The sequence below is a fragment of the Tachysurus fulvidraco genome, chromosome 26 (assembly GCF_022655615.1).
Source record: "Tachysurus fulvidraco isolate hzauxx_2018 chromosome 26, HZAU_PFXX_2.0, whole genome shotgun sequence".
NCBI classification, from domain to species: Eukaryota; Metazoa; Chordata; class Actinopteri; order Siluriformes; family Bagridae; genus Tachysurus; species Tachysurus fulvidraco.
This window is the reverse complement of record NC_062543.1, coordinates 9,796,714-9,817,653: the sequence shown is the minus strand read 5'-3', so window position 1 is coordinate 9,817,653 and position 20,940 is coordinate 9,796,714. Positions and strand designations below refer to the sequence as shown.

Here is a 20,940-nt window from a genome sequence, read left to right as displayed (position 1 = left end):
CCTCTCATTGTGCTGAGTGTTTTGATATGTCACATGTCCATGTTGTGCAAATTTTTGATTTCGCTTGTTTTAGGGGCGGGGCTACACGTGACATCACGTGACGTGACCAGAATACCCGTGGTGCAGTTTCCCTCATTGTGCTACGTGTTTTGATATGTCACATGTCCATGTTGTGCAAGTTTTTGATTTCGCTTGTTTTGGGGGCGTGGCTACACGTGACGTCACGTGACGTGACCAGAATACCCATGGGGCAGTTCCCCTCATTGGGCTGAGTGTTTTGATATGTCACATGTCCATGTTGTGTAAATTTTTGATTTTGCTTGTTTTGGGGGTGGGCTACACGTGACGTCATGTGGTGTCGAGTGACGTCACCAGAATACCCGGTGGGGTGCCAATACTTTTGGCAAAAAGTGGCTACTGAGGGTTTGGACATTTCATGTCAATACTGCAGTCATTATTGGATTCTACTTATTATTATACTGCGTGGATCACAGAGAGTGAAGCCGTGCCTAAGCTCTGCGCACGCTGTGTGTGTGAGAGCTTAGAGGAATTTTCGGAATTCCCCATTCAAGTCTATGGGATGTTCGATCGTCGACTACCGAAAAACCGAAAATTCCGTCGGAAGTCCGAGATAAAAACTTTGCCCGGAGTGAGGTCCTAAAGAAGCTGTCCGAGTTCGGTGTAAATCGCTCGAAAACTTGCCGAGTTATAAACCTCAAAAGTTTATAATGGAAGTCTATCGGAAAAAAGGCCACTTTGAGCTTCCGTACCGGGAATGCCGGAATTCCGATCACTTAGAAAAATAGAAGCAACAAACTACAGACCAGGGTCTACAACATATCCGAATTTGGTGCATGTGGCTCGAACGCCCTAGGCCGCATTTTTTTTAATACATTTTTGTCTAAGAAGAATAATAATAACTAGATTTGTAAAGTTCGTCGCGACAAACTTTGATGTTGGCTTTGACGGTGCAAGTATTCGCAAAGGTTGGTGCATTTTGGAGGCGAGTGGACAGAAAGATTAAGAAAGCTACTGGACCGCTAGAGTGCCAATACTATTGGAGGTGAGCAGACATGAGCATGTGACGTGACCAGAATACCCGTGGGTCAGTTCCCCTCAATGTGCTGAGTGTTTTGATATGTCACATGTCCATGTTGTGCAAATTTTTTATTTTCAAGTGACGTCACGTGACCTCACGTGACTTCACGTGACGTGACCATAATACCTGTGGGGCCGTTTGGGGGCGGGGCTACACGTGACGTCACGTGACGTGACCAGAATACCCATGGGGCAGTTCCCCTCATTGTGCTGAGTGTTTTGATATGTCACATGTCCATGTTGTGCAAAATTTACATTTTCACGTGACGTCACGTGACCTCACGTGACGTCACGTGACCTCACGTGACGTCACGTGACCTCACGTGACGTCACGTGACCAGAATACCTGTGGGGCAGTTCCCCTCAATGTGCTGAGTGTTTTGATATGTCACATGTCCATGTTGTGAAATTTTTGATTTCGCTTGTTTTGGGGGCGGGGCTACATGTGACGTCACGTGACGTGACCACAATACCCATGGGGCAGTTCCCCTCATTGTGCTGAGTGTTTTGATATGTCACATGTCCATGTTGTGCAAATTTTTGATTTCGCTTGTTTTGGGGGCGGAGCTACACGTGACGTCACGTGACATGACCAGAATACCCGTGGGGCAGTTCCCCTCATTGTGCTGAGTGTTTTGATATGTCACATGTCCATGTTGTGTAAATTTTTGATTTCGCTTGTTTTGGGGGTGGGCTACACGTGACGTCACGTGCCGTTACCAGAATACCCATGGGGCAGTTCCCCTCATTGTGCTGAGTGTTTTGATATGTCACATGTTCATGTTGTGCAAATTTTTGATTTCGCTTGTTTTGGGGGCGGGGCTACACGTGACGTCACGTGACGTGACCAGAATACCCGTGGGGCAGTTGCCCTCATTGTGCTGAGTTTTTTGATATGTCACATGTCCATGTTGTGCAAATTTTTAATTTCGCTCAAAAAAGGCCACTTTGAGCTTCCGAACCGGGAATGCCGGAATTCCGATCGCTTAGAAAAATAGAAGCAACAAACTTCAGACCAGGGTCTACGACATATCCGAATTTGGTGAATGTGGCTTGAACGCCCTAGGCCGCATTTTTTTAAATAAATTTTTGTCTAATAATAATAATAATAATAATAATAATAATAATAATAATAATAATAATAATAATAATAATAATAGGCTTATAACGGAAATCAGAATGTTGGCTTCTACAAAGCCAACATAATAATAATAACTAGATTTGTAAAGTTCGTCGCGACGAACTTTGATGTTGGCTTAGACAATGCAAGAATTCGCAAAGGCCGGTGCATTTTGAAGGCGAGTGGACAGAAAGATTGTGAAAGCTACTGGACCGCTAGGGTGGCAATTCTTTTGGAGGTGAGCGAACATGAGCACGTGACGTGATCCGAATACCCGTGGGGCAGTACCCTTCATTGTGCTGAGTGTTAGGATATGTCACATGTCCATGTTGTGCAAATTTTTGATTTTGCTTGTTTTGGTGGCGGGGCTACACGTGACGTGACCAGAATATCCGTGGGGCAGTTCCCCTCGTTGTGCTGAGTGTTTTGATATGTCACATGTTCATGTTGTGCAAATTTTTGATTTCGCTTGTTTTGGGGGTGGGGCTACACGTGACGTGACCAGAATATCTGTGGGGCAGTTCCCCTCATTGTGCTGAGTGTTTTGATATGTCACATGTTCATGTTGTGCAAATTTTTGATTTCGCTTGTTTTGGGGGCGGGGCTACACGTGACGTCACGTGACGTGACCAGAATACCCGTGGGGCAGTTCCCCTCATTGTGCTGAGTTTTTTGATATGTCACATGTCCATGTTGTGCAAATTTTTAATTTCGCTCAAAAAAGGCCACTTTGAGCTTCCGAACCGGGAATGCCGAAATTCCGATCGCTTAGAAAAATAGAAGCAACAAACTTCAGACCAGGGTCTACGACATATCCGAATTTGGTGAATGTGGCTTGAACGCCCTAGGCCGCATTTTTTTAAATAAATTTTTGTCTAATAATAATAATAATAATAATAATAATAATAATAATAATAATAATAATAATAATAATAATAGGCTTATAACGGAAATCAGAATGTTGGCTTCTACAAAGCCAACATAATAATAATAACTAGATTTGTAAAGTTTGTCGCGACGAACTTTGATGTTGGCTTAGACAATGCAAGAATTCGCAAAGGCCGGTGCATTTTGAAGGCGAGTGGACAGAAAGATTGTGAAAGCTACTGGACCGCTAGGGTGGCAATTCTTTTGGAGGTGAGCGAACATGAGTGTTAGGATATGTCACATGTCCATGTTGTGCAAATTTTTGATTTTGCTTGTTTTGGTGGCGGGGCTACACGTGACGTGACCAGAATATCCGTGGGGCAGTTCCCCTCAATCTGCTGAGTGTTTTGATATGTCACATGTCCATGTTGTGCAAATTTTTAATTTTGCTTGTTTTGGGGGCGGGGCTACACGTGACGTCACGTGACCAGAATACCCATGGGGCAGTTTCCCTCATTGTGCTGAGTGTTTTGATATGTCACATGTCCATGTTGTGCAAATTTTTGATTTCGCTTGTTTTGGGGGCGTGGCTACACGTGACGTCATGTGGTGTCGAGAGACGTCACCAGAATACCCGGTGGGGTGCCAATACTTTTGGCAAAAAGTGGCTACTGAGGGTTTGGACATTTCATGTCACTACTGCAGTCATTATGGGATTCTACTTATTATACTGCATAGAACAGTACATGCAATTCTTAATGTTGGATGTATTGTGTGTGAGAGCTTAGAGGACTTTTCGGAATTCCCTATTCAAGTCTATGGGATGTTCGATCGTCGACTACGGGAAAAGCGAAAATTCCATCGGAACTCCGGAATAAAAATTTGGTCCGGAGTAAGGTCCTAAAGAACCTGTCCGAGTTCGGTGTAAATCGCTCGAAAACTTGCCGAGTTATAAACCTCAAAAGTTTATAATGGAAGTCTATCGGAAAAAAGGCCACTTTGAGCTTCCGTACCGGGAATGCCGGAATTCCGATCGCTTAGAAAAATAGAAGCAACAAACTTCAGACCAGGCTCTACGACATATCCGAATTTGGTGCATGTGGCTCGAACGCCCTGGGCCGTATTTAAAAAAAAAAAAAAAAGTCTAATAATAATAATAATAATAATAATAATAATAATAATAATAATAATAATAATAATAATAATAATAAGCTTATAACGGAAATCAGAATAGACTTTCTACAAAGCCAACATAATAATAATAATAATAATAATAATAATAATAATAATAATAATAATAAGCTGATAATGGAAATTAGAATGTTGGCTTCTACAAAGCCAACATAATAATAATAATAATAATAATAATAATAATAATAATAATAATAATAATAATAATAATAATAAGCTTATAACGGAAATCAGAATGTTGGCTTCTACAAAGCCAACATAATTACTGTCTTTGTGTTTATACAGTAAATACACTTCTCAAAGATTTTGCTGATGACGGCGGTTGTTAAAGAGGTGACAATAACAAGGACTAAATTTTAGAGAAAGAAAACTTGACAGAAACTTGACTTAAATATGAATCTTTTCAGTATACAATTTAAAAGTAAATTAGTATTTTAGTATGTTTTCTATATATATATATTTAAATATATATATATATTTGCATTTATATCTGTATTTATTACACTAGCTTTGTGTTCTCCATGATAGAGCAATTACTTTAATTAAAAACTTTTAATTTACAGTTTTCTTTTGTCATATTTCTGACAAATTAATAATAGACAGCAAGGATTCCCTATAACACACATCCAAACATTTTTTTATTAGTCAAAAAGCCTAAAGAGTGTACTTACCTTTCTTTGGTGACAGTCTCTTTTCCATTTGACAAGAAAAAGGCTTTTTGACGTCAGACGTTTTGCTCATTTCCAATATTTTAATTTTATTGTTTTCAGCATTAGCACTGCTGCTTTGATGCGTCCTGTCTTGTCTAATGAGTTCTGGTCTGAAAAAATCATTGTCATCCAAAGTATTGGAGTTACTATAAGTAACTGGAAAATTGTCTCTGTCTGTAGCAAATATTGCTTTTTTATCGTCATCATGCACAGTTCTGCAAACATATGGTTTGTAGTCAGAACTTTCATATTTTAAAATGCCTGCTGTGTCTTTAAAAATTGGTAAGATATTATCTTTCTCACTGGCAACAAATGGATTTATTGGCTTCTTTGGTACTGGTGGTGGAGGGCCTTTCATTTTTGCTTTTTTTTCTAATACATGTCTTATTTCATCTAAATCTGGAAAAATTGTAGGAATATCTACTTCAGGCTGAAAGCCAGTAACAACCCCCCCTGTGATGTACATATATGATGGTGAGTCTAATGCGTCTGAACAAAAAGACATGTCAAGATCTGTAGGCAACTTGCTAAAGTCCTCAGAGACATAGTTTAATGCTGACTCTCTTCTTCCCATTTTGATGTTTTTTTGCAGAAGCTCAGAATATGGCAGAGGCTTGTCTACTGCATGGTTAACATCTTTACCAAAAGGATTTTTTGGTTTCTTTGGAACCGGTGGTGGTGATCCTTTGTTTTTAGCTGATTGTTGCTTTGGGGTATCTCTAACCAAGCTATCTGAGATCATGTTCTGTATCTTAGTTTCAGCTACAGGTAATATGTGAATTTGTGCTGGTGGTGTAATGACAGCAGTGGAAGGGTCTTGTTTCAAGGGAGCTGTAATTATCACTCTTTCATCATTATCTGGAAAAGAAATAAACTCTAATTAGTTACTTATATGTTACCTAGGGAAATTTAAAGCTTTGCAATGTAGGCAATATTTCCAAACATATGTACAATTCCCTGCGAGTATTTTTTTTGTTAAAGATAGGTCTTACCTGTGTTGCTGTAATTAACTTCTTTATTTGACTCAAGTCTTATTTTCCTGAGTACCTCTCCTGCTCTTACTTGTGACTGTACATTAAAGTCACTAGATAATTTTTGCAATGAAGAACTATTGCTTTCTTGTAGGATTATATTAGAGACTATGAGAGTTCCCAATGTAACTTCATCACTCAATTCATCTACACACCCAGGTGATGTGTTCATTGTGTAGTTTTCCTTAAATTTTGTGTCTTTTCCATGTTTGAGTGTGATTATTTCATGATCAGTCAAGGCACTGTTTTGATTCAAGTCTGAGTGGAATGTACTTGACCGATTAATGAAGCCTTCCTCAAATTTTAACTGGACTGGAATTAGAACTTCATCTGAATTATTGAGATCTTTAACAGCTCCAGGGTCAGATGCAGTGTTCTCTTGTGAACAACTTGAGTAGTCCTTCTGATTTATAAAAGATCCATCTGTAGTAAAACATACTTCTTTTTCCTCACTTTTGCCCAAACTGCAGTCATGGTTCTCTGACACATTCAAGATTTGTACAGATTGAGATTGTTCCCTCTTTCTTTTCTCATTCATATTGTCTCTTTTTCCTTTGTCGCTTTTTATATTATTGCTCTTGAGATGTCAATGAAATGTCATTGGTCTCAAGAAGCACCCAGTTATTCTCTTTTGGACTGACCAGACATTGTGACATGTTGGGAGAATCTATGAATTCAGACAAGGTTAAGCTGGTCAATAATTCTAATTTTGGTGCTGGTCTTTAGTAGATAAGTATCCTTTGAGAGCGTTCCTGACTGCAGGCTGCACAAACTGCGTACTGGGGTCAATGTATCTGCTATCCAGACATTTCCAAATACATTTCTTTACTCTCTGTCACTGACCACATTTCCACTTTGGTTGAGGCTTACCGTTGTCAACAGGAGAAGATTTGAATCTTTCTTGAAGCAAATATCCAACCAGTGAGGAATTTTGTTCTTCTATATATACTTGGTTAGTTTTGGAAGTATTGGAGCACTCTTGCCACTGTCCTGTAGAGGTTTCCTAAATTAAACTGTATCCTCTTAGCCAAAGCTGTATCTGTTACTAGGACTTCTGTGTCTCTGTCTGTATGATAGCCTCTGTGTAGAAAACAAATCTGTCCCTGTTACTGATATATAAATATGACAAAGTTATTATACTACCCCGTCCTATCTAATTCTCTCCTATGTTCCTCTCTCGTTACTCTCCTACAGTCATGTTGTGATGTCTATAATTAAACGACTATCAGCACACCAGTGAGTCACAGATCCAAAATTGGAACAGGGCAACTGGCTCAGTTTGGTCATCAGGTGCAGAGGTCACATTAGTTCTAAAGGGGAAAACCCACAGACTCCAAACATATTCTTTGAGTCTCAACAAAAGCATTCCAGACTTGACACACACTATAATACTATAAATGCTATAATTTTTTTTACTGCCTAGGAAAGTGTGAATTATACTATCATTGTATGTAATACATAAAAACAGAAAAGAATTCATACTAATTGAAGCAATGAAGTCATAACCACATACATATTTACAATTTATTTCAGTATAAAGTTCTAGATATATTGTGCTGTTTTGTGACAGTTTCCCCCTAGCTAAATTTAACAAATACAACTTAATCAAGCAGCCAATTGTTCCAGATCCAGAAAAGGTCTGGTAAATCTGTGTGTACTGCCTTACATGTGTGCTTACCGCCTCAAACACTATAGGGTAAATAAAATTAATAATTAGTAATATCAGATAAATAACACATAGTATATGATATATAAATATAATAAATATTTCCCAGCAATGTTTTTAAACTGATGATACCCAGTCAGCTGACATCAGGATATATTTTTTAATTAGTCACTCTATAGACATTGTATAGTTTTGAATTAGGAATACATGGGTACTGTATGTGAATAGTCATGAAACTTGAATGGTAGGGATCCCCTCATGCATTCTCACTAAAAATGACCACTAGAGAGTGATATTCTTGTTTAGGACATTAAAAACAAGCTCTTGAAAAATATATCCAATTTTTAAAAATATTAGAGTCACTCAAACAATTTGCCTTTCAAAACCTGTAGCTCCATCTCTGTAAAATGTGTGATGATTTGCACAATATGATCAACTTACTTTTTGTAAGTCCTAGAATCTTTGTTGCATTTTCACAATTTTGCTAATAAATTGTAAAAAAATTTTTTTCAAAAAGTGTAAAAATGTAATGGTTATTCTGAAATCAGGAATTGAAAACTTAACACCAGCTCCTGCATGTCCTTGTCAAATGACCTTGTCAGATGTCTCACTGGACACTTCCCTTTACCTTTTGCTTTACATTTCTCTTGCTTTTGTGTTTTCACTTTGCTTTCCATAGTCTTGCTCATAGTTTTGCCCATAGCCAATATACTGTACTGTTTTATTTTGTTTTCTTTGTTTTTTTATTTAGTTCTGCATTGTAAGGACACGGATGGAGCAAACTTTTTCTAGTCAAGTCAAGAGGCTTTTATTATCATGTTGGCCATATACTGTATATATATATATATATATATATATATATATATATATATATATATATATATATATATATATATATATATAGTATGTATTTACTGTATGTAAAATTCCATTATAGTACAATGTAATAAAATATCATTTGGAATCAGGAATAGATGATATCTATTTTCATTTTAATTTTGTTTCTCTGTTTCTTATAAAATTGTGGGTAGATTGCATTTTTGCTTTACAATAACTTGAGTTTTATTAATTTTAAATTGAGTTTTATGTTTGAGTGACATCATTTCCACTTATTTAATTGTCTACTTGCATACCATCATTGCTTAGAACAGCTTTGGATGTTATCAAGGCAAGTATTTTGCAAATGGGTTCTATAGTGAAGTGTGGGTTTCTTTGGTAAAAAAGCATAAAATGGTGGATTATGCCTTCAACTAGCACTTTCTTCCCTGTTTGTTGTACGTGTGTAATATTAAAAAATAAAAAAATAAAAAAATAAAAAATTTAACAATGATTTAGACAGATTTAGGTATCTTAATTCTGTAGCCTAGTGAACCAGAGTTAATGCAATCAATGATAGAGACTTAAGCACTTTTGTAAGTCGCTCTGGATAAGGGCGTCTGCCAAATGCTGTAAAGGTAAATGTAAATATATCACACAGTTTACTTTGCTGAAGTATATTTTCCTTTTATGTGTATATATTTGAATTAGTTTATCAGACACAGTTGGCAGGGGGTGACTTTTCTCTCTTGTCACAGTCCTCACAGAGACCACAGAACTGAGGGTGTGTCATCAACAATATTACCAGTTCGCTCATATGTTAGAGTTTTCAAAGTATAAGTGTAGCATTTTACCATATTTAAGCTTTATGCATATTCAATGTGTCTATGATTGTTTGTATGTATTCTGGCACAAGATAATGTAATGTAGGTTTAGATGGAAATGAGTGAAATGCACTCAATGGTTTCACGCTATAGCAAATGAGCAATATTTTAGTTTCTTGATCTGTCACACCTACTTTGATCAAAAAGTGCAGGCTATTTGATAGTAGCAAGGGATACAGTGTGGGGCAGAGCTTTTTCTCACATTTTTTTGCCCCAGTTATGGAACAGCCTTTCATTTAGTGTTCTTGGTCCAGGTTGAAAACACATTTGTTTAGTCTAGCTTTATGCATAGATTCTATTAGGTAAAGGAGAAGATTTAGACTGAGGGTTCGTAAGCATAGTGTTTGGTGAACTGGGATGTTTATGATGTATGATGGTTTTACCACTCTCAAAAATCACTCAGGTTTGCTGACTGTGTGGTTGAACGTTTTATATTCCAGGGAGCCTCTCATTTCTGTGTCACCTTCTGGCTTTCACTTTAAGTTATGCTATAGTCTTGCTGGAGTCCCTGCCTGCACTTTTCACATAAACTGTTTTAAACAAACACATGATTACAAGCATACCTAATACTTTTCTCTCTGTCTGACAAGCTATACATGCCACTTGTGAACTCCCAGTATTCTGAGTTCCTAGACTGATTGCTTCTTCTTCCAGACCTACTTCATCAATCCTGATGACCTATGCCTTGGTTGGAGCCTTGTCGCATGGTGTGAACTCTTCTGGGGATAGGGGACGCAAATTCTGACTTAAAGTTACTCTTATTTAACCAGCAAGTTTTTTCTTGATTAGAAATGACACAGGCATCTCCCAGAAGATAATAAGATGATGTACAAGAGGCATCATTGTGGAAAAAATTGTTACTCATCTTTTATTTACATTTGAACAAAAAGTGGCATGTCCAAAATTATTCATACCCTTCTCAATAGTCAATAGAAAAGCCTTTATTGGCTATTACAGCAATCAAACGCTTGCTATAATTACTGACCAGCTTTTTGCATGTCTCCACTGGTATTTTTGCCCATTCATCTTTAGCGATGAGCTCCAACTCTTTCAGGTTGGATTTGTGACTTGTGCAGCGCGGAATCTACTGTTGTCCTGTCCTGTCTTTAGTCCGTGTCATGTTTCGTGTTTCCTTTGTTAATTAAACCCTGTTTATTTTGCTATCCTGCGTTGGGTCCGTTTCATTCCCGTGTTCATGACACCAAGTTTCTCTGCAGACTGCCTGATGTTGTTCTTGAGAATTTTTATGTATTTCTCCTTTTTCATGGAGCCGTTTATTGTGATTAGGTTCCCTGGTCCACCAGCTGAAAAACACCCCCAAAACATTAGGTTTCCACCACCATGTTTGACAGTGGGGATGGTGTTCTTAGGGTTGAAGCCTTCTCCTTTTTTACGCCAAATGAAAGCTACATCATTTTGGCCAAACAATTAAATTTTAGTTTCATCTGACCATAAAACAGAAGACCAGAAGTCTTCTTTGTCCAGATGAGCATTTGCAAAGGCCAAGCAGGCTTTTGTGTGCCTTATCAGAGAAATGGTGTCCTCCTGGGTCCGCGTCCGTTGAACCCAGTGGTGTGCAGTGTACGTTGGACTGTCTGCCTTGAGATGTTTCCACCCAGATTCATCAGGATGGAAATGGTGGTGATTCTTGGATTCTTTGTTACCTCTCTCACTACCCTCCTGGCCAGCACAGGTGTCACTTTTGGCTTTCAACCACATCCTCTGAGATGTCAATGAAATGTCATTGGTCTCAAGAAGCACACAGTTATTCTCTTTTGGACTGACCAGACATTGTGACATGTTTCATTCTATGAATTCAGACAAGGTTAAGCTGGTCATTAATTCTAATTTTGGTGCTGGTCTTTAGTAGATAAGTATCCTTTGAGAGCATTCCCAACTGCAGGCTGCACAAACTGCGTACCTTGGTCAATGTATCTGCTATCCAGACATTTCCAAATACATTTCTTTACTCTCTGTCAATGACAACATTTGTTGAGGCTTACCCTGTTCTTAATTGGCCAGTAAACTCGCATGACCTTAACCCCATAGAAAATCTTTGGGGTATTGTGAAGAGGAAGATGCGATATGCCAGACCCAACAATGCAGAAGAGCTGAAGGCCACTATCAGAGCTACCTGGGCTCTCATAACACCTGAGCAGTGCCACAGACTGATCGACTCCATGCCACGCCGCATTGCTGCAGTACTTCAGGCAAAAGGAGCCCCAACTAAGTATTGAGTGCTGTACATGCTCATACTTTTCATGTGCATACTTTTCAGTTGGCCCAGATTACTAAAGATCCTTTCTTTGATACTGAATTTGGGATTACTTAGTTGTCAGTTATAATCATCAAAATTAAAAGAAATAAACATTTGACATATATCAGTCTGTGTGTAATGAATGAATATAATATACAAGTTTCACTTTTTGAATGGAATTAGTGAAATAAATCAACTTTTTGATGATATTCTAAATATATGACCAGCACCTGTATGTATGTATGTATATATATATATATATATATATATATATATATATATATATATATATATATATATATATATATATATATATATATATATGAGACAAGTTTGGTGCAGATACCCTTACAGCCACTGGTTGTGCTGTTGCCCTCGTTATTCACAAAACCTCGATAAACATTTGAAAACAGCAATTAAGATGTCCTGGATGCCAATAGTGAAACTATATTGTTTTTTAATCTATAGAGGGGGGGGGGCTTAGCCCTGTTAGACCATTGTTAAGAGCATTTGTTAAGAGTCTATTGCATATTTCTACTTCGTAGTTAAGACTCATTTGTCATTCACGTTGTTGATTCGTTTGTTTTTTTATTAAATAGGTCTACGTTTAAATGGTTTAATGTGACAAATATGTCAAAATTTCGAGTATTTGGCTGTAGTGAATAATGCAATATCGGGTTACGTCGTGTTATTAAAACGTGCAAATGTTTTTAAAAAATTCTTCGTTCGCAATTGTGATTTTTTTCACTTGGCTCACTTAAGTGAATCATTTTTGGAGAGCCGATTCAGTCGGCAGTCATTCGCCTCTGTTCTCCGACATAAGTGTCTATATACACGACGGGATTTACCAAACGTTAGAGAAGTAATAAACGAAAAAAAAAATATATATATCCACTAAAAATAGTCCAAATGTTTCTGTAACTCGGTACTTAAACTCTTTAGGCGTCCTCTTGTGTTTAAGTCAAGTGTTACAGGAAATCAGTTTGTGTATCTAAGTTAGCAAGACATGGCTGACATCGATAAGCTCAACATAGACAGCATCATACAGCGCCTGCTTGAAGGTAAGACTGAATATGTGTCAGTCTGATGTTTTATACGCTTTGTACGGTTGGTTAAATTGTTGGAAATGGTAGGCACTGGGCTTGGTTGACTTGGCTAGCTAGCTTGCTACTAGCATAGACAATTGTGGCAAGCCACACTGTTACTAGCCTTACAGTAGAGATTGTTCTACTTATTTTATGTGCTTCCGTAGTCTTTATCTAGTTAAAGATGGATATGGCTGCTCAGCTAGTAACTGGTATAGAAGTGCACCATAATAACGCATGTAAATAAGGTTTAGTTTTAGCTAGCTGTGTTGGGTTATTGTTTAGAACAAAGACAAGGAGGGGACGTAAGTACTTAACGATAATATCCATCATGATAACTGGTTTGATTGGGTATTTACATTCTTAGGCAGCACTATGGTTATGCTAGCAAGATTAAAAAATGGCCACTGAGATTGCAGTCACTAGCTAGACACGACATTAGCTGGCTAGCTACGGGATTAACTGAAGAGATGGCTAGTTAATTGGTGTCATATTTTTTATATGTAAAAATTCTTAACACATGCACAGTTAAGATCGGAAATATTTGGACAGTGACACAATCTTCATGATTTGGTCTATACGTGCCACCAAATTGGATTTGAAATTAAACAACTCCGAGGCAATTGAAGTTTTTAATAGACTTTCAGGTTTAATTGGAGAGGTTGAACAAAAATATCCTATGAAACTTTTAGGAAATGCAACCATTTTAGTAGTTACCTCATTTCAGGGACCCAAAAGTAATTGGACAAAATGTTCATTTATAATACTTTATTGAGAATCCCTTGGAGCCCATGATTGCCTTAAGTCTTGAACCCATGGACATCACCGTGTTGGGTTTCCACCTTTGTGATGCTTTGCCAGAGCTTTTTTGCAGCTGTCTTCAGTTGTTGCTTGTTTATGGGACTTTCTGCCTTAAGTTTTTATCTTAAGCAAATAAAATGCATGCTCGATTGGGTTGAGATCTGGCAATTGACTTGGCCATTGCAGAATATTTTACTTCTTTGCTTTGAAAAACTCCTGGGTTGCTTTTACAGTATGTTTTGTGTCATTGTCCATCTGTATTCTGAAGCGCTGTCCAATCAACCTTGCCGCATTTGGCTGAATCTGAGCAGAAAGTATATCCCTATACACTTTCAAATTCATCTGACTGCTTCTATCTTTTGTCACATGAAATGTGGTGAATTTCTGTGGTAAATAAAATCTGGGTTCTCTTCTGAGCTTGGGTTCCTCTAAATGTTAGGGAATTTTTCCTTGCCACCATCTTCTCCAGCTTGCTCATTAGGGATAGATATAGTATTTTAAATTTCAATTGTATATATTCACTTATTTATTTTTATTCTTATTTTTTAATTTTTTAAAAGGCTGGAGCCAGAAGGTGACACAGACATGAGGGCTTCCTGGAGCTGGTCTTAACCACTTTCTAGACCTTTCCTTTGATTCTTGCTGATACTCTTTTGTTACACAACACTGACACACTTCTCCCCCACTCCAACCCGTCTGCACTCACCTCTTCACCTCTTTCCCACACTCCCTAATGTGCCGGCGGTTGACTCAATATATCTAAACTTCTGCACCTTTTTGACCTCATAGTTCAACTTCCCTCCCTATCGTTCATACACATGTATTTTGTCTTACTACAACAGACTTTCATTCATCATCTTTCCAGAGCAGACCTAAACCTTTCCACGTATTCCTCTACCTGCTCTCTACTCTATATCCGCAAACATCATTGTCCACGGAGATTCCTGTCTGACCCCATCTCTCAACCTGTCCATTACCATAGCAAACAATCCTTGATGTAGCCCCTTCTCCACTCTGAACTCCTGTGTCTGATCTACATACTCATCATCATACATATCCTGAACTACTCTGACATACTTCGCCACTTCTGACATCCTCATACAGTCTCATAGCTGGTCTCTTGGCACCCTATTATACACTTTCTCTAAATCCACCAAGACACAGTGCAGCTCCTTCTGACCAGCTCTGTACTTCTAGGCAAGGCAAGGCAAGTTTATTTGTATAGCACATTTCATACACAGAGGTCATTCAAAGTGTTTTACATAGAAATTAGAAAACAGTTTATAAAAGAGAAAAAGAAATATATATGAAAAATAAGAAACACGATAAAATCATAACAAAAACAAATAACAATTAAAGAAAATAAATGTGATTTTAATAAAAACAGTTTAAAATATGTTAAAAAGAATAAAACAGGAGTAAAAGTGATTTGGATAAAAAGTGCAGTCAGTGTGAAGCAGCACAGCACTCATTCAGTAAATGCAGAGTTAAACAGATGTGTTTTTAATCTTGATTTAAAAGTGTCTACTGTTGAAGCACATCTGATCTCTTCTGGAAGCTGATTCCAGCTATAGGTGGCGTAATAAATAAATGCTGACGCACCTTGTTTTGAGTGAACCCTTGGTATCTCTAACTGACCTGATCCTAATGATCTGAGTAGTCTGCTTGGTTTATATTCAATTAGCATATCTGTAAAGTATTTTGGTCCTAAGCCATGACGTGATTTATAAACCAGTAACAATACTTTAAAATCTATTCTAAATGTAACTGGAAGCCAGTGTAAGGACCTGAGGAAATTCTAAATTTAAACATTAAAATTGATGATTAAACATTAAAATTGCATCAGTAGTGCTCTTATTACCTAGCTTCCACTGCTCTTTCCCATAGCTTCATTGTGTGGCACATCAATTTTATACCTCTGTAGTTGATACAAATCTGCACATGACCCTTATTCTTAAAGATTGGCACTAGAACATTTCTTCATTCCTCAGGCATCTTCTCAATCTCTAACATCTTGTTTAACATTAGGATAGAAACTCCACTGCTGTCTCGCTTAGACACTTCCATACCTCCACAGGTATGTAATCCGGACCAACAGCCCTTCCACTCTTGATTCACCTCAGAGCCTTCCTCACCTCATCCTTTCTATTCTTTGGTATTTTCTGCTATACAATATTCACTTCTTTAAATGTGCTCCTCAAAATATTCCTTCCAGCTTTTCTGCACACATTCCTCACCTGTTAGCACCTTGCATCTCTATTTTTAATCACCCTTTTTAAGTCCTTAAGTCCTTCTCGCTTTCCCTCATGTTTAACCTGGCATGTAACTCATTGTATGCTTTCTGTTTGGCCTTTGCCACGTCCCTCTTCACGCTGTGCTGCAATTACTTGTAGTCCTGTGTACTTTCTTTCGTCCTTGCTACGTCACTTCTTTTTAGCTAGCCTCTTCATCTGAATGCTGTCCTGTACTTCCTTGTTCCACCACCATGTTTCCTTATCATCTTTTCTCCTTCCCGATGACACAACTATCACCCAGTTTGTCTTTCCACCTGGTCTCCTGCACACAAAGTATATCTACCTTCCTTCTCTCCATTTACACCAGCTCTCTACCTTTCGCTGTCATTGTACCAACATTTAGAGACCCTCTACTCAGATCTATACTTCAGCCTTTTCTCTGTCTATGAACCCTTCTTCCTCTTCTCCTTCCGCAACCAACAGTATCCAATTTCCACCGGCAACATGTAGGTCAACAGTGGCGGTCGTTATTAACATAAGCATTGACCAATCTGGTATGGAATTCCCACTGATGATTTGCATGTTTAAATTTGGCACGATTTACACCGAATGCCCTTTGTTGGAAAACCTGATGCAACCCTCTCTATTTCCTAGGTCAAAGTAAGAAAAGAGAGAACATGGCAAAAAATTTCCACCTGTCAAAATGTTTATTGTTGTCAAATGCTGGAATGTTTAGGTGCACTCTTTAGTGCCATGTTGGCACACCACTCTCTCTGAGTTTTCTCAGCTACTGACAAATAAAACCTAATTGATTTGATTTATATGTCATTATAGGTGTTCATTCCCTCCAAATTTAACTATTTAGAGTTTGTTTTGGAATCTTCCTACCATACCATACAGTAAATACCTTAATGTGCATCATGCTACAGCTGAACGTGCTTCTGGGTTGAAGTGAGCTCCGAAAGCAATCCAGCACTTCCTCAAATAAAAACAGTGATAACTTTAAAACAAAACATCCATAGTAAACACACGTTTACATACCTTTCAGCTGATCTAAGGTATTCCTTGTTGCCATTAGCTGTCGTATTTTGTCAATAAATCCAGCTGTTCTAACCATTTTCAATAAGAAAAAACTGGATTAAATTCTGTAGATAACTGCTCCATTGAATTTAAAGGGTCGGGAAATTAAAATAGAATTTAATAATTTTTTTAATTATTTAACAGCGTTTGATCTCCTTGGCTGATTTGGATGCATCACTCGCCTCTCGAAAGGTTTCAGCCAATAGAATCGAATGACAAACCCCAAATTTGTGTCACTGGAAGCAAAATCCAATTGTAAGGCAGACAATTTAGTGTTTGATTAGGTGGAAATGGTTTTTATAGTCATAAAGCAGAGTTTCTTTCCATTTTTCTGGTATGCTGCATGTGTTTATGAAAATGATTGACCTTTTTTGCCCCAGCCCTTGTACTTGGGGCTCTCAAGTGAAGAGGTTAAATGGGACATGGAAGAGAACCACTTGACTTACTGTTTTATCATTTTTGGTTATCACTGTCTTTTTATCATTCTTGTTACTCTCCCTAATCGTTTTCATTTGTGTTAAGTTTTGTTTTGTACTATTTTTTTCTTTAGCGCCAGTTCCCCTAGTTTACTGATGGTTGTCAGTGTGAGGTGCTATAAGATGTGGTGAGATCAAGAGAATGGGGGAAAATTTGATCTTGGTGATTTTGATCGTGGCATGGTTGTTGGTGCCATATGATCTGAGTGGTTATATAAATGATAATATCCTGTTATTTATACATACATCATTATCAATGTGCAGCAGTTTTGAAGGGATGGACCACCTTGTTGAGAGGACAACAAAGTACACTGCAAAATATGCCCCTCTTGAAATAAGCAAGATATGCTTAAATCTAGTTAAAGTGTACTAGAATCAAACAAAAAATCTGCCAATAGGGTAAGCAAAATTGACTTGATAAGGATTCTTGAAAATAGCATAAATTTCTAGTCACTAATAAATGCAATTGATCTTAAAACTAGACAAAAATGCTTAAAACTGTGCAGTTTTTTCTTTTTATAAGAATTGAATAATACATACATTTAGTGCAAATTGCATTAAAACCTAGAATATTTTATCTTAAATCTAGTCACTATAAAGGTGCTTTCACACCTGCCTTGTTTAGTTCGGTTGAATCGTACCAGAGTTCAATTGCTCATTTGGTGCGGTTTGTTTGGGCAGGTGAGAATGCAGCAATTGAACTCTGGTGCGCACCAAAAGCGGACCAAACAAGCGTACCGAGACCTCCTTGAAGAGGTGGTCTCGGTACGCTTTCAAACGAACTCTGGTATGGTTCGTTTGTGGTGAGAACACGATCCGAGATCGAATAGACCTAACTGCAAAAAGTATTGTGCATTTTGGACTAAACCAGCTGCCGTAGGGGTCGTTGGCAATATTTTCGGAAGATGAGCATGTCACAGTTTCGCAAAAGTAATGCTCGCCGCCTCCTGACGTGTCTTGCGATGTGTCTTCGCCGTTTGCAGTGCATTAAAATGATATTTTCAAGCCGCATCTGCGCTTCATTCTGAAAATTAAGACTTTGCGTAGAATGCTGTATACAAGCGATGTAGTAGATTACAATCACGAACATAATTGCAGCACGCAGTCATCTCACAATGGTGTACTGTATGCTGTATTTTCCTGTATTTTCCTCTTTTTGTTTACTTCCGGAGTTTTGTTGAAATTTCCCGCATGTTTATTCTGACCAATCGAGAAGCAGTTTAGGAAATTCGCTCAAAGACATGTGGCCAGTGAGTGATGTGGATGTTATCACATGACTGCATTTTGGTTCATTTCAACTGGTGCGGAACAGAACGATCAGTGTGGTATGAAAAGGAACCAAAACTGCTAAAAAGCTACAATGTATCATTTTTTGTTTTTGGTCCGGACCAAATGAACCAAACTATAGATGTGAAAGCACCCTAAAAATACTGTTAGGTCTTGAAACTAGACACTCATGCTTATAATTATGCAATTTTCACTTATTATAAGCTCTGAATAATAAGTAATTTTAGTACAGAATTCATTAAAAGTAGTGCTGCACGATTAATCATATCGCAATCGCGATATCAAGTGTGTGCGATTATATGATGCAAAATGCTGCGATTTTATGAAATAAATAAATAATAAATAAATGCATGTGTGGACATGACAACCCATTCTCTCTGAAAGCTGTTTGCCGATTTCATACAATACACCGCTATCCGGTAATTATAAAAAAAGACCAGTGAGTTTCAGTTTAGACAGTGCACGTGTGGCGCGTATGGTCATGTCGTGACTTTTTCCGGTGTGCAGCGCAGAACAGGTGAAGATGGATGCCGAGCAGACGGACACTGAACTGGTGGCCAGAAAAAAAAATGCTACCTCTGTTATATGTAGTGTTAATTTCATCAGACGAGACGAGACGAAATATGTTCAAAGTATGTGTGCTTAACTCTCTACATTTGATTATATTGTCTTCTGGTAAAGTAGGTCCCTGTCTTTTGTATACTATCTGCTTAACTCACTTTGTTCTAGAGTAGTGTGATTTGAATTGTGTTATATTCTATACCATTGTTGATTTTATAGTGTTGGTCTTTGTTGTTCTCTCAGCTGATTAATCAGGAGTAGTTTCAGTCTCCCTTAAGGTGTGAATGGGGGGCAGGGCTTACCTATTTAAATTGAAGGTTCTCCGCTCAGTATCTCTCAGTAATATTTGTCAGTATCTCTCTCTCTAACATTAGTGTCTAGTACTGTTTTGATATATTCTACCATGCCTTAATTCTCACTCTTGTTTGACTACAAAAAAAGTCAGTCTGCTGTAAAGAAAGCTGATTTTACAGTATCTCTGCTTTAACTTCCCATTACTCCTTTGATTTCCTTGCACTAACAGAGACCTGGATATCCCCACAGGACACTGCTACACCAGCTGCTTTATCCTCTGTCTATGCTTTCTCTCACTCACCACGAGAAACAGGCAGGAGTGGTGGTACAGGTTTATTGTTGTCAAAGACATGGTGCTTTACACCTCTCCTCTTCTCTCATTTAACCATCTCTTCTTTTGAATTCCATGCCATTTCAGTTACCTCTCCAATCAACCTTATCATTGTTGTCTACCGCCCTCCTGGTCTCCTAGGAGACTTCCTGGAAGAAATGGACTCACTCCTTAGTGCTTTCCATTCCGATAGCTCCCCCCTGACAGTGCTTGGTGACTTCAACCTCCCCTCTGATAAGCTACATTCTTCTTCCCTCCTGTCTCTTCTCGACTCATTCACCCTCACACTTAACAGCTACATCCCCACACACAAAGGATGCAATGTCCTGGACCTGGTTTTCACCCATCCATCTCCAGCTACAGACTGCTACCCCACTACACGTCTCTGATCATCACCTGGTATCCTTCACCATCACTCTACCTATACTACCTAAAACTACCTATCACCCTTTCGCTCTATGAGCTCACCTGCAACCTTCACTCTGTCTCCCCTTCATCTGTAGCTTCTGGCACTCTTTCTTCCCTTCCTGAGTCTTTTTCCTCACTACCCTTGGACTCAACCACAGATACTTTCCTCTCATCTCTTTCCTCAACTATGGACTTCCTCTGCCCTATGTTCACTAAACCCAAGAAAACTTCTTGTTCTGCTCCTTGGCTTTCAGATGTGCTGCGCAGCAATCAAAGAGAGCTAAGATCATCAGAGAGAAAGTGGAAGAAATCACAACTTGATGTAGATCTTGATTTTTACCGAACACTTCTTGTCAAGTTCTCCTCAGATGTGACTTCTGCCAAGACTTCCTTCTACAAGGAAAAGCTTGAAGCTTCCTCACATGACCCTTGGAAATTCCACAACATCTCTTCTCTGCTCAACCCCCCGGCTCCAGGTTCATCCTCCCTGACTGCAGAAGACTTTGCTTCTTTCTACCAGGAGAAGATTGAGGAAAACTGCAGGACCTTCACTTCAGCCCCGACTGCACTTACATCTCAGAGTATGGATTCCCCTACACCTTGGTTGTCACATTTCTCAACTGTGGCAGCAGAAGAGATTTTACAACTCATCCAGTCCTGCAATCCTACCACCTGCCTATTGGATCCATCCAGGCCTAATGTCATCACCCGCAAAAGGTGCCTTAAACACCATTTATGTCTGA

General features: G+C 38.4%; 2 protein-coding genes across 3 annotated transcripts in view; one reads left to right on the top strand and one right to left on the bottom strand.

The window, feature by feature from the left end:
* LOC113656687 (coronin-1C-A-like) overlaps positions 1-7,201 on the bottom strand; it is a 40,671-nt gene extending 33,470 nt beyond the window's left edge. Inside the window, exons 1-2 of the mRNA XM_047809518.1 lie at positions 6,888-7,201; positions 4,948-5,844 (exon numbers count right to left, since the gene is read on the bottom strand). Coding sequence (XP_047665474.1) covers positions 4,948-5,728 — 781 coding nt within the window. The 5' untranslated portion in view covers positions 5,729-5,844; positions 6,888-7,201. The remainder of the gene's footprint in view (positions 1-4,947; positions 5,845-6,887) is intronic.
* A 4,876-nt stretch (positions 7,202-12,077) lies between these two features.
* The window catches only part of ppp1cc (protein phosphatase 1, catalytic subunit, gamma isozyme), a 37,649-nt gene continuing 28,786 nt past the window's right edge, over positions 12,078-20,940 (top strand). Inside the window, exon 1 of one of the 2 annotated variants that reach the window (XM_027168020.2) lies at positions 12,078-12,701. In XM_027168020.2, the coding sequence (XP_027023821.1) occupies positions 12,647-12,701 (55 nt within the window). In that variant the 5' untranslated portion in view covers positions 12,078-12,646. Of the gene's footprint in view, positions 12,702-20,755; positions 20,915-20,940 lie in introns of those variants that run through there. The other variant, XM_027168021.2, reaches the window with a different exon arrangement.